General features: G+C 44.2%; 2 protein-coding genes across 6 annotated transcripts in view; both read left to right on the plus strand.

Annotated features, from left to right (window-relative positions):
• FAM83F (family with sequence similarity 83 member F) overlaps positions 1–12,573 on the plus strand; it is an 818,594-nt gene that overhangs the window by 465,711 nt on the left and 340,310 nt on the right. The window lies entirely within an intron of this gene.
• TNRC6B (trinucleotide repeat containing adaptor 6B) overlaps positions 1–12,573 on the plus strand; it is a 330,819-nt gene that overhangs the window by 280,360 nt on the left and 37,886 nt on the right. For all 5 annotated transcript variants that reach the window (XM_053721289.1, XM_053721285.1, XM_053721286.1 and 2 more), the window contains one exon: positions 10,948–11,184. In XM_053721289.1, coding sequence (XP_053577264.1) covers positions 10,948–11,184 — 237 coding nt within the window. The remainder of the gene's footprint in view (positions 1–10,947; positions 11,185–12,573) is intronic.

Genomic DNA, 12,573 nt, shown 5'->3' on the forward strand with positions numbered 1-12,573 from the left:
CTAGGCAGTTGCAGCTAGAAACGCGCGTTTTTTGTTATTGCTGCGCAGTTGTTTTTTTGTCGTTCATGTGACCCCTCCCTCAACCGACATATTGCTCTGAGGAGAGGCTAAAGGGGCACTGAACCAAAAAAAAAATCTTTCGTGATTCGGATAGAGCATGCAATTTTAAGCAACTTTCTAATTTACTCCTATTATCAATTTTTCTTTGTTCTCTTGCAATCCTTATTTGAAAAAGAAGGCATTTAAGCTTTTTTTGGTTGAGACTCTAGACAGCACTTTTTCTTCTGTTATGTGTGATCAGTCCACGGGTCATCATTACTTCTGGGATATAACTCCTCCCCAACAGGAAATGCAAGAGGATTCACCCAGCAGAGCCGCACATAGCTCCTCCCCTCTACGTCAGTCCCAGTCATTCTCTTGCACCCAACGACTAGATAGGATGTGTGAGAGGACTATGGTGATTATACTTAGTTTTTATGACTTCAATCAAAAGTTTGTTATTTTAAAATAGCACCGGAGCGTGTTATTACTTCTCTGGCAGAGTTTGAGGAAGAATCTGACAGAGATTTTTTACTATGATTTTAACCGGAGTCGTTAAGATCATATTGCTGTTCTCGACCATCTGAGGGAGGTAAAGGCTTCAGATCAGGGGACAGCGGGCAGATGAATCTGCATTGAGGTATGTGGCAGTTTTTATTTTCTGAATGGAATTGATGAGAAAAGCCTGCCATACCGTTAAAATGACATGTATGTATACACTTCAGTATTCTGGGGATGGTATTTCACCGGAACTACTGTGTTAAGGTCACTAATCCTTTTAATAACTATTCTCATGTTAAACGTTTTTGCTGGAATGTAGAATCGTTTACATTGCTGAGGTACTGTGTGAATAAATGTTTGGGCATTATTTTCCACTTGGCAGTTTTTTGCTTTAATTGTGACAGTTTCGTTTCTCTTCACTGCTGTGTGGGAGAGGGAGGGGCCGTTTTTGGCGCTCTTTGCTACGCATCAAAAAATTCCAGTCAGCTACTTTTATATGTCCTGCATGATCCGGTTCATTTCTGACAGATCTCAGGGGTCTTCAAACTTCTTTGAAGGGAGGTAAATTCTCTCAGCAGAGCTGTGAGAATTCTTATAGTGACTGTGTATAAAAAAAAAAAAAAAAAAAAAAAAAAAAACGTTGTTTTGTTTTCTTATGTACAAATTTAATTAGTGTTGTTTTTTACTAATGGGAACAAACCTTTGCTAAAAGTTGTGTTGTTTTAAAATTTGATGCAATAACTGTTTTTCAGTTCATTATTTCAACTGTCATTTAATCGTTAGTACCTCTTTGAGGCACAGTACGTTTTTTGCTAAAAAAGATTATAACCAAGTTGTAAGTTTTTTGCTAGTGTGTTAAACATGTCTGACTCAGAGGAAGATATCTGTGTCATTTGTTCCAATGCCAAGGTGGAGCCCAATAGAAATTTATGTACTAACTGTATTGATGCTACTTTAAATAAAAGTCAATCTGTACAATGTGAACAAATTTCACCAAACAGCGAGGGGAGAGTTATGCCGACTAACTCGCCTCACGCGACAGTACCTGCATCTCCCGCCCGGGAGGTGCGTGATATTTTGGCGCCTAGTACATCTGGGCGGCCATTACAGATAACATTACAAGATATGGCTACTGTTATGACTGAAGTTTTGTCTAAATTACCTGAACTAAGAGGCAAGCGTGATCACTCTGGGGTGAGAACAGAGTGCGCTGACAATGCTAGGGCCATGTCTGATACTGCGTCACAGCTCGCAGAGCATGAGGACGGAGAGCTTCATTCTGTGGGTGACGGTTCTGATCCAAACAGATTGGACTCAGATATTTCAAATTTTAAATTTAAATTGGAGAACCTCCGTGTACTACTAGGGGAGGTCTTAGCAGCTCTCAACGATTGTAACACTGTTGCAATACCAGAGAAACTGTGTAGGTTGGATAAATACTTTGCGGTACCGGCGAGTACTGACGTTTTTCCTATACCTAAGAGACTAACTGAAATTGTTACTAAGGAGTGGGATAGACCCGGTGTGCCGTTCTCACCCCCTCCAATATTTAGAAAGATGTTTCCAATAGACGCCACCACTCGGGACTTATGGCAAACGGTCCCCAAGGTGGAGGGAGCAGTTTCTACTTTAGCTAAGCGTACCACTATCCCGGTGGAGGATAGCTGTGCTTTCTCAGATCCAATGGATAAAAAATTAGAGGGTTACCTTAAGAAAATGTTTGTTCAACAAGGTTTTATATTACAACCCCTTGCATGTATCGCGCCGATTACGGCTGCGGCAGCATTTTGGATTGAGTCGCTTGAAGAGAACCTTAGTTCCTCTACGCTAGACGACATTACGGACAGGCTTAGAGTCCTTAAACTAGCTAATTCTTTCATTTCGGAGGCCGTAGTACATTTAACCAAACTTACGGCTAAGAACTCAGGATTCGCCATACAGGCACGCAGGGCACTGTGGCTAAAATCCTGGTCAGCTGATGTTACTTCTAAGTCCAAATTACTTAATATACCTTTCAAGGGGCAGTCCTTATTCGGGCCCGGTTTGAAAGAAATTATCGCTGACATTACGGGAGGTAAGGGCCACGCCCTACCTCAAGACAAGGCCAAAGCTAAGGCTAGACAGTCTAATTTTCGTCCCTTTCGGAATTTCAAAACAGGAGCAGCATCAACCTCCACTGCACCAAAACAGGAAGGAGCTGTTGCTCGTTACAGGCAAGGCTGGAAGCCTAACCAGTCCTGGAACAAAAGCAAGCAGGCCAGGAAACCTGCTGCTGCCCCAAAGACAGCATGAACCGAGAGCCCCCGATCCGGGACCGGATCTAGTAGGGGGCAGACTCTCTCTCTTCGCCCAGGCCTGGGCAAGAGATGTTCAGGATCCCTGGGCACTAGAGATCATATCTCAGGGATACCTTCTAGACTTCAAATTATCTCCCCCAAGAGGGAGATTTCATCTGTCAAGGTTGTCAACAAACCAGATAAAGAAAGAAGCGTTTCTACGCTGCGTACAAGATCTGTTAACAATGGGAGTGATCCATCCGGTTCCGTGGTCGGAACAAGGACAAGGGTTCTACTCAAACCTGTTTGTGGTTCCCAAAAAAGAGGGAACTTTCAGGCCAATCTTAGATTTAAAGACTCTAAACAAATTACTAAGAGTTCCATCGTTCAAAATGGAAACTATTCGGACTATTTTACCCATGATCCAAGAGGGTCAGTACATGACCACAGTGGATTTAAAGGATGCTTACCTTCACATACCGATCCACAAAGATCATCACCGGTATCTAAGGTTTGCCTTCTTAGACAGGCACTACCAGTTTGTAGCTCTTCCATTCGGATTGGCTACGGCTCCAAGAATCTTCACAAAGGTTCTGGGTGCCCTTCTAGCGGTACTAAGACCGCGAGGGATTTCGGTAGCTCCGTACCTAGACGACATTCTAATACAAGCTTCAAGCTTTCAAACTGCCAAGTCTCATACAGAGTTAGTTCTGGCATTTCTAAGGTCGCATGGATGGAAAGTGAACGAAAAGAAGAGTTCTCTCTTTCCTCTCACAAGAGTTCCATTCTTGGGGACTCTTATAGATTCTGTAGAAATGAAGATTTACCTGACAGAAGACAGGTTAACAAAACTTCAAAATGCATGCCGCGTCCTTCATTCCATTCAACACCCGTCAGTAGCTCAATGCATGGAGGTGATCGGCTTAATGGTAGCGGCAATGGACATAGTACCTTTTGCACGCCTACACCTCAGACCGCTGCAACTATGCATGCTAAGTCAGTGGAATGGGGATTACTCAGATTTGTCCCCTACTCTGAATCTGAATCAAGAGACCAGAAATTCTCTTCTATGGTGGCTTCATCGGCCACACCTGTCCAGGGGAATGCCATTCAGCAGGCCAGACTGGACAATTGTAACAACAGACGCCAGCCTACTAGGTTGGGGCGCTGTCTGGAATTCTCTGAAGGCTCAGGGACTATGGAATCAGGAGGAGAGTCTCCTTCCAATAAACATTCTGGAATTGAGAGCAGTTCTCAATGCCCTTCTGGCTTGGCCCCAGTTAATAACTCGGGGGTTCATCAGGTTTCAGTCGGACAACATCACGACTGTAGCTTACATCAACCATCAGGGAGGGACAAGAAGCTCCCTAGCAATGATGGAAGTATCAAAGATAATTCGCTGGGCAGAGTCTCACTCTTGCCACCTGTCAGCAATCCACATCCCGGGAGTGGAGAACTGGGAGGCGGATTTCTTGAGTCGCCAGACTCTTCATCCGGGGGAGTGGGAACTTCATCCGGAGGTCTTTGCCCAAATACTTCGACGTTGGGGCAAACCAGAGATAGATCTCATGGCGTCTCGCCAGAACGCCAAACTTCCTCGCTACGGGTCCAGATCCAGGGATCCGGGAGCAGTTCTGATAGATGCTTTGACAGCACCTTGGAACTTCAGGATGGCTTATGTGTTTCCACCCTTCCCGCTGCTTCCTCGATTGATTGCCAAAATCAAACAGGAGAGAGCATCAGTAATTCTAATAGCACCTGCTTGGCCACGCAGGACTTGGTATGCAGATCTAGTGGACATGTCATCCTGTCCGCCTTGGTCTCTACCTCTGAGACAGGACCTTCTGATACAGGGTCCATTCAAACATCAAAATCTAACTTCTCTGAAGCTGACTGCTTGGAAATTGAACGCTTGATTTTATCAAAACGTGGTTTTTCTGAGTCGGTTATTGATACCCTGATTCAGGCTAGGAAGCCTGTTACCAGAAGGATTTACCATAAAATATGGCGGAAATACCTATACTGGTGCGAATCCAAAGGTTACTCCTGGAGTAAGGTTAGGATCGCTAGGATATTGTCTTTTCTACAAGAAGGTTTAGAAAAGGGTTTATCAGCTAGTTCATTAAAGGGACAGATTTCAGCTCTGTCCATCTTGTTACACAGACGTCTGTCAGAAAATCCAGACGTCCAGTCCTTTTGTCAGGCTTTAGCTAGGATCAAGCCTGTGTTTAAAGCTGTTGCTCCACCATGGAGTTTAAACTTAGTTCTTAACGTTTTACAGGGTGTTCCGTTTGAACCCCTTCATTCCATTGATATAAAAATGTTATCTTGGAAAGTTCTGTTTTTAATGGCTATTTCCTCGGCTCGAAGAGTCTCTGAGTTATCAGCCTTACATTGTGATTCCCCTTATCTGATTTTTCACTCAGACAAGGTAGTTCTGCGTACTAAACCTGGGTTCTTACCTAAGGTAGTCACTAACAGGAACATCAATCAAGAGATTGTTGTCCCATCCTTGTGTCCAAATCCTTCTTCAAAGAAGGAACGTCTTTTACACAATCTGGATGTAGTTCGTGCCCTCAAGTTCTACTTGCAGGCAACTAAAGATTTTCGCCAAACTTCTTCCTTGTTTGTTCGTTTACTCTGGACAGAGGAGAGGTCAAAAAGCTTCTGCTACCTCTCTCTCTTTTTGGCTTCGTAGCATAATACGTTTAGCCTATGAGACTGCTGGACAGCAGCCTCCTGAAAGAATTACAGCTCACTCCACTAGAGCTGTGGCTTCCACTTGGGCCTTTAAGAATGAGGCCTCTGTTGAACAGATTTGCAAGGCTGCAACTTGGTCTTCGCTTCATACTTTTTCCAAATTTTACAAATTTGACACTTTTGCTTCTTCGGAGGCTATTTTTGGGAGAAAGGTTCTTCAGGCAGTGGTTCCTTCTGTATAATGAGCCTGCCTATCCCTCCCGTCATCCGTGTACTTTTGCTTTGGTATTGGTATCCCAGAAGTAATGATGACCCGTGGACTGATCACACATAACAGAAGAAAACATAATTTATGCTTACCTGATAAATTCCTTTCTTCTGTTGTGTGATCAGTCCACGGCCCGCCCTGTTTTAAGGCAGGTAAATATCTTTTAAATTATACTCCAGTCACCACTTCACCCTTGGTTACTCCTTTCTCGTTGTTTCTTGGTCGAATGACTGGGACTGACGTAGAGGGGAGGAGCTATGTGCGGCTCTGCTGGGTGAATCCTCTTGCATTTCCTGTTGGGGAGGAGTTATATCCCAGAAGTAATGATGACCCGTGGACTGATCACACAACAGAAGAAAGGAATTTATCAGGTAAGCATAAATTATGTTTTTATTGGTGGATGAATTTATCCACCAATCCGCAAGGACAGCCCAGGTTGTTCACGAAAAATGGGCCGGCATCTAAACTTACATTCTTGCATTTCAAATAAAGATACCAAGAGAATAAAGAAAATTTGATAACAGGAGTAAATTAGAAAGTTGCTTAAAATTTCATGCTCTATCTGAATCACGAAAGAAAACATTTGGGTTCAGTGTCCCTTTAAGGTAGGGCACCTCAGTCTGCATGAGGTGTAGAGGCGCCTTTCTGTTTGTTTTAAATATTGCTCTGAGGAGATTAAAAGTTTTTTTTCTCTCTTAAAGTGAGTGTCATTTTCATATATCAGTCATTTATTTATTGGGAATTCTTTTTCCTATGGATATTGGACAGGAGTCTGCTCCTATGGATAAATGTTTGTGTCTTGAGGCCCAAATTGTGTTACCTATGCAATTTTGTTCTTCATGTTTAGAAAATACTTTGAAATGTAAAGATAAAATTTTTGTTTCTGAGCCTAATGTCTCTCAGGATGATGCTGTTCAGGCAATGCTACAGCTTTCTCCTCTAACGTCTAAAGTCTCCACGGCTTCACATACAGTGCCCTGCAGTTCCTCTCAGCCTCCTGGAGGAGTTTATTTGCCATCAGATTTTGCTGCACAGAGATCCTTTGCGGTATCAGCAGCTTTATCTGCTTTTCCCATGATGGGGAAGCGCAAGAGGAAATCTAAAGAATTTTCAGAGTGTAAGCTGTCCTGTCTACTGCTACGCAGGTTTCCCTCCCTCATAAGTCTGATGAGGAGGATACCTCAGTAGCCTCTGAGGGTGAAATCTCAGATTAGGGCAGTATAATTCCTTTGTCTGATGCTGAAGAAGTAAACTTCAGATTTAAGCTTTAAAGGAGGGTACTGGCTACTTTAAACGACTCCGACTCTCATGTCGCTGTCAACCCTAAGAAATCTAGTAAGCTTAACAAATACTATGATCCTTCCTCTGTGGAAATTTTTCCTGTTCCAGACCGTGTGACGGAGATTATTACACAGGAATGGGAGAAGCCAAGGATACCTTTCTCCCTGTCTTTAAAAAGATCTTTCCTGTTGCTGACTCCATTAGAGATTCATGGCGCACAGTGTCTAAGGTAGAAGGGGCTGTTTCTACCCTGGCTAAGAGAACTGCAATCCCTGTTGAGGATAGCTGTTCCTTTAAGGATCCCATGGAGAAAAAGCTGGAGACTTATTTGAAGAAGTTGTATGTTCATCAAGGTCTTCAATGGCAACCTGCAGTTTGTATTGCTACAGTAGCAAGTGCAGCATCTTATTGGTGCAATGCTTTTTCTGAATTGATTTTAGAAGAGACCCTGTTGGAGGAGATACAAGATAGGATTAAGGCTCTCAAATTAGCAGACTCCTTTATCTCTGATGCTAACATGCAAGTTATTAGACTGGGAGCCAAGATGTCTGGCTTCACTGTTCTAGCCCGTAGGGCTCTGTGGCTAAAATCTTGGTCAGCTGATGTTGCTTCCAAGTCCAAGCTTCTGTCGCTACCTTCTAAAGGTAAGACCTTGTTTGGTCCTGGTCTGGCAGAAATAAAGAGGTTCTTTCTACCGCAAGACAAGTAGAATAGACCTAAAGAACATCAAAGTAATTATCGTTCTTTTCATAACGTAAAAGGTCCAAAGCCTTTCCCTCCTCTAAGCAGGAGCAGTCCATGTCTTCTTGGAGAACCAATCGGTCTTGGAACAAGGGGAAGCAATCAAATAAACCCTCAGCATGAAGGATTTGCCCCCGGTCCAGGATCGGATCAGGTGGTTGGCAGACTTTCGCTTTTTTTGTCAAGCGTGGATACGTGATGTCCCAGATCCTTGGGCTGTGGCCATAGTATCTCAGGGTTACAAAATAGAATTCAAATCTTCTCGTCCCAAGGGCAGATTCTTCCCCTCAAGGTTTTCTGCGGATCAGGTAAAAAAAAAAGAGGCATTCTTACAGTGTCTTCAGGACCTTTCCTCCCTGGGAGTGATTGTTCCAGTTTCAGTAAGAGAACAAGGTCTGAGATTTTATTCAAACCTGTTTGTGGTTCCCAAAAAAGAGGGATCTTTTGACCCATTTTAGACCTAAAGCGTCTTAACAAGTTTCTCAGGGTTCCATCCTTCAAAATGGAAACCATTTGTTCTATTCTTTCCTTGGTCCATTAAGGTCAGTTCATGACGACCATAGACCTGAAGGACGCATATCTTCATGTTCCTATCCACAGGGATCATCACCAGTTCCTGAGATTTGCTTTTCTAGACATGCACTTTCAGTTTATTGCTCTTCCGTTTGGCCTTGCCACAGCTCCCAGAATTTTCTCAAAGGTTCTGGGGGCGCTTTTTGGCAGTTGTCAGGTCTTGGGGAATTGCGGTGGCGCCTTTTCTGCATGACATATTGGTTCAGGCGCCGTCTTTTCAACAAGCAAACTCTCATACAGAGATCTTGTCTTTTCTACGTTCCCACGGATGGAAACTGAATCTGGAGAAGTTCCCTTGTTCCAGCTACAAGGGTCTGTTTCTTAGGGACTATCATAGATTCCAAGGTACGGTTCAAGGTCAAGAGAGCCACAGGGTGCTCTGATAGATGCTCTGGCAGTCCCTTGGGAATTCAGTCTAGCATACCTGTTTCCTCCGTTTGCGCTCCTTCCACGAGTCATTGCTCGTATCAAATAGGAGAGAGCGTCTGTAATTCTAATAGCTCCTGCTTGGCCTCGCAGGATCTGGTATGCAGACCTTGTGAAGATGTCATCTCTTCCTCCTTGGAGTTTACCTCTGAGGAAGGACCTTCTAACTCAGGGTCCTTTCCTCCATCCAAATCTCGTTTCTCTGAAGCTGACTCCTTGGAGATTGAACTTCTGGCTAATCGTGTGTTTTCTGAATTGGTTATTGATACCAGGCTCGCAAGCCTGTTACTCGTAAAATTTACCATAAGGTATGGCGTAAATACTTTTATTGGTGTGAATCGAAGAGCTACTCTTGGAGTAGGGTCAGGATTCCTAGAATTTTGTCTTTTCTCCAGGAAGGCCTAGATATTAAGCTGTTATCTTGGAAGGTTTTGTTTCTTACTGCTATTTCTTCTGCTCAGACAGTTTCTGAACTCTCGGCTTTGCTGTGTGATTCACCTTACCTTATTTTTCACGCGGATAAGGCAGTTCTTCGTTTGGGGTTTTTCCAAAGATGGTTTCGGATATAAATATTATTCAGCAAATTATTGTTCCTTCTCTCTGTCCTAATCCTTCTTCTCATAAGGAACGTCTGTTGCACAACTTGGATGTTGTGCGTGCTCTAAAATTCTACCTACTGGCTACTAAGGATTTTCGCCAGTCTTCTGCCCTGTTTGTTTGTTTCTCAGAAAAGTGTAAGGGTCAGAAGGCTACTTCTACTTCTCTTTCCCTCTGGTTGAGAAGTATAATTAGTTTTGTTTATGAGACTGCTGAAGAGAATTAATGCTCATTCCACTAGGGCTGTCTCCTCTTCTTGGGCTTTCAAAAATTAAGCTTCTGATGAACAGATTTGCAAGGCTACAACATGGTCCTCTCTGCATACTTTTTACAAATTTTTACAAATTTGATACTTTTTGCCTCGGCTAAGGCCTCTTTTGGGAGAAAGGTTCTTCAAGAGGTGGTGCTTTCTGTTTAGGTCTGCCTGTCTTGTTTGTCCTCTCTGTTCATTCCGTGTCCTCTAGCTTGGGTATTGGTTCCCACTAGTAACTGGAATGACGTTGTGGACTCTCCATGTCTTAAAATAAAATAAAATTTATGCTTACCTGATAAATGTCTTTCTTTCCGGACATGGAGAGTCCACGACCCCATCCTTTAAATTATACAGTAAAACATTTTTCTGAACCTCAGGCACCTCTACACTTTTGTGTTATCTTCTTTTTCCATTTTCCTTCGGCTGAATGACTGGGGGTTATGGGTAAGCGAAGTGACACTTAACAGCTTTGCTGTGGTGCTCTTTGCCGCCTCCTGCTGGCCAGGAGTGAATATCCCATTAGTAATTGAAATGAAGAATTTAAAGGTACACAAAACCTAGAATGTTTCTTTCATGATTCAGATAGAGAATACAATATTTAATAAAAAGTTTCCAATTTGCTTAACAAATTTTGCACAGTCTCTTTATATTCACACTTTCTGGGGAAAAAGATCTTACTGAGCATGTGCACCAGCTTACAGGATATACGTATACTAGTCTGTGATTGGCTGATGTCTGTCACATGATACAGGGGGCTGGAAAATGGGAGAAAAACATTTGTCAGAAGAAAAAAAATCTACTGCTTATTTGAAATTCAGAATAGGTGATAAATCATTTTCTTTTTATTATGCACTTGTTCGTTATGTGGTCCTTTTAATAATAGAAGTAAGCTGGAAAGTTGTTCAAAATTGTATGTACTATCTGAATCATGAGACAAATTTGTGTTTTATGTCCTTTTAAATTCTGTTTAATGGGACAAGAAAATGTTATTCTTGCACCACGCTCCTTGTGTCACTCCAGCAACAGAGTTATAGTCCTTCTCAGGAGCTGCAGGACACGGCTAGTGAGCCAATCAGGCGAGGCATATGCATGTAGCTGCCAATCACTGGCTGGGTCCACCTGTGTTTAATCCTCACAAATTGCACTAATGTCCCTTTTAAATGGTTTTATATTGTAGCCCAACTTAATTGTATGTGTGTAAGGGGACAGAGAAGGCTTCTGCAGCTTTTAGCTGGTCTATGCCACATATAAATGTAAAAACATTACATATGAATCGTCTCTCTGTCACTCAGCACTCTCAGCAAAGTTCGGGGACTATAAATCCACCTGGTCACCAGACCCAATAGGACACAACCCGTCACATCACTCAAACAAGATGTGGAAGAATCCAATGTCCAGGAACAGCCCTGGGCTTCCTCGCCCCCCACCGGGTCTCACCAACAACCCCAAAGCCAACAACTCCCCCTGGAACAGCACAGCCTCCCGCTCCGTCAGGGGCTGGAGTGGGCAGGAGTCCAGACTTGCATCCGGTAATCTAAATATGAGTGAATGGATAAACCCAGCTCTTTGTGAAAACCTGTTACTGGCACTGTGTGTGTGCGTGTGTTTTTGCCTGCTATTGGCAGTGTGTGTGTGTATGCCTGCTACTGGCAGTGTGTGTGTGTATGCCTGCTACTGGCACTGTGTGTGTGTATGCCTGCTACTGGAACTGTGTGTGTGTATGCCTGCTACTGGCACTGTGTGTGTGTATGCCTGCTACTGGCACTGTGTGTGTGTGTGTATGCCTGCTACTGGCACTGTGCGTGTGTGTGTATGCCTGCTACTGGCACTGTGCGTGTGTGTGTATGCCTGCTACTGGCACTGTGCGTGTGTGTGTATGCCTGCTACTGGCACTGTGTGTGTATGCCTGCTACTGGCACTGTGTGTGTGTGTGTGTATGCCTGCTACTGGCACTGTGTGTGTGTGTGTATGCCTGCTACTGGCACTGTGTGTGTGTATGCCTGCTACTGGCACTGTGTGTGTGTGTGTATGCCTGCTACTGGCACTGTGTGTGTGTATGCCTGCTACTGGCGCTGTGTGTGTGTGTATGCCTGCTACTGGCACTGTGTGTGTGTATGCCTGCTATTGGCACTGTCTGTGTGTATGCCTGCTATTGGCACTGTCTGTGTGTATGCCTGCTATTGGCACTGTGTGTGTGCATGCCTGCTACTGGCACTGTGTGTGTGCATGCCTGCCTGCTACTGGCACTGTGTGTGTGCATGCCTGCTACTGGCACTGTGTGTGTGCATGCCTGCTACTGGCACTGTGTGTGCATGCCTGCTACTGGCACTGTGTGTGTATGCCTGCTACTGGCACTGTGTGTGTGTGTGTGTGCCTGCTACTGGCACTGTGTGTGTATGCCTGCTACTGGCACTGTGTGTGTGTGTATGCCTGCTACTGGCACTGTGTGTGTGTGTGTATGCCTGCTACTGGCACTGTGTGTGTGTGTGTATGCCTGCTACTGGCACTGTGTGTGTGTATGCCTGCTACTGGCACTGTGTGTGTGTGTATGCCTGCTACTGGCACTGTGTGTGTGTGTATGCCTGCTACTGGCACTGTGTGTGTGTATGCCTGCTACTGGCACTGTGTGTGTGTATGCCTGCTATTGGCACTGTGTGTGTGTATGCCTGCTATTGGCACTGTGTGTGTGTATGCCTGCTATTGGCACTGTGTGTGTGTGTATGCCTGCTATTGGCACTGTGTGTGTGTATGCCTGCTATTGGCACTGTGTGTGTGTGTGCCTGCTATTGGCACTGTGTGTGTGTATGCCTGCTATTGGCACTGTGTGTGTGCATGCCTGCTATTGGCACTGTGTGTGTGCATGCCTGCTATTGGCACTGTGTGTGTGTGCATGCCTGCTATTGGCACTGTGTGTGCAT

This window comes from Bombina bombina, chromosome 7 (assembly GCF_027579735.1).
Source record: "Bombina bombina isolate aBomBom1 chromosome 7, aBomBom1.pri, whole genome shotgun sequence".
NCBI classification, from domain to species: Eukaryota; Metazoa; Chordata; class Amphibia; order Anura; family Bombinatoridae; genus Bombina; species Bombina bombina.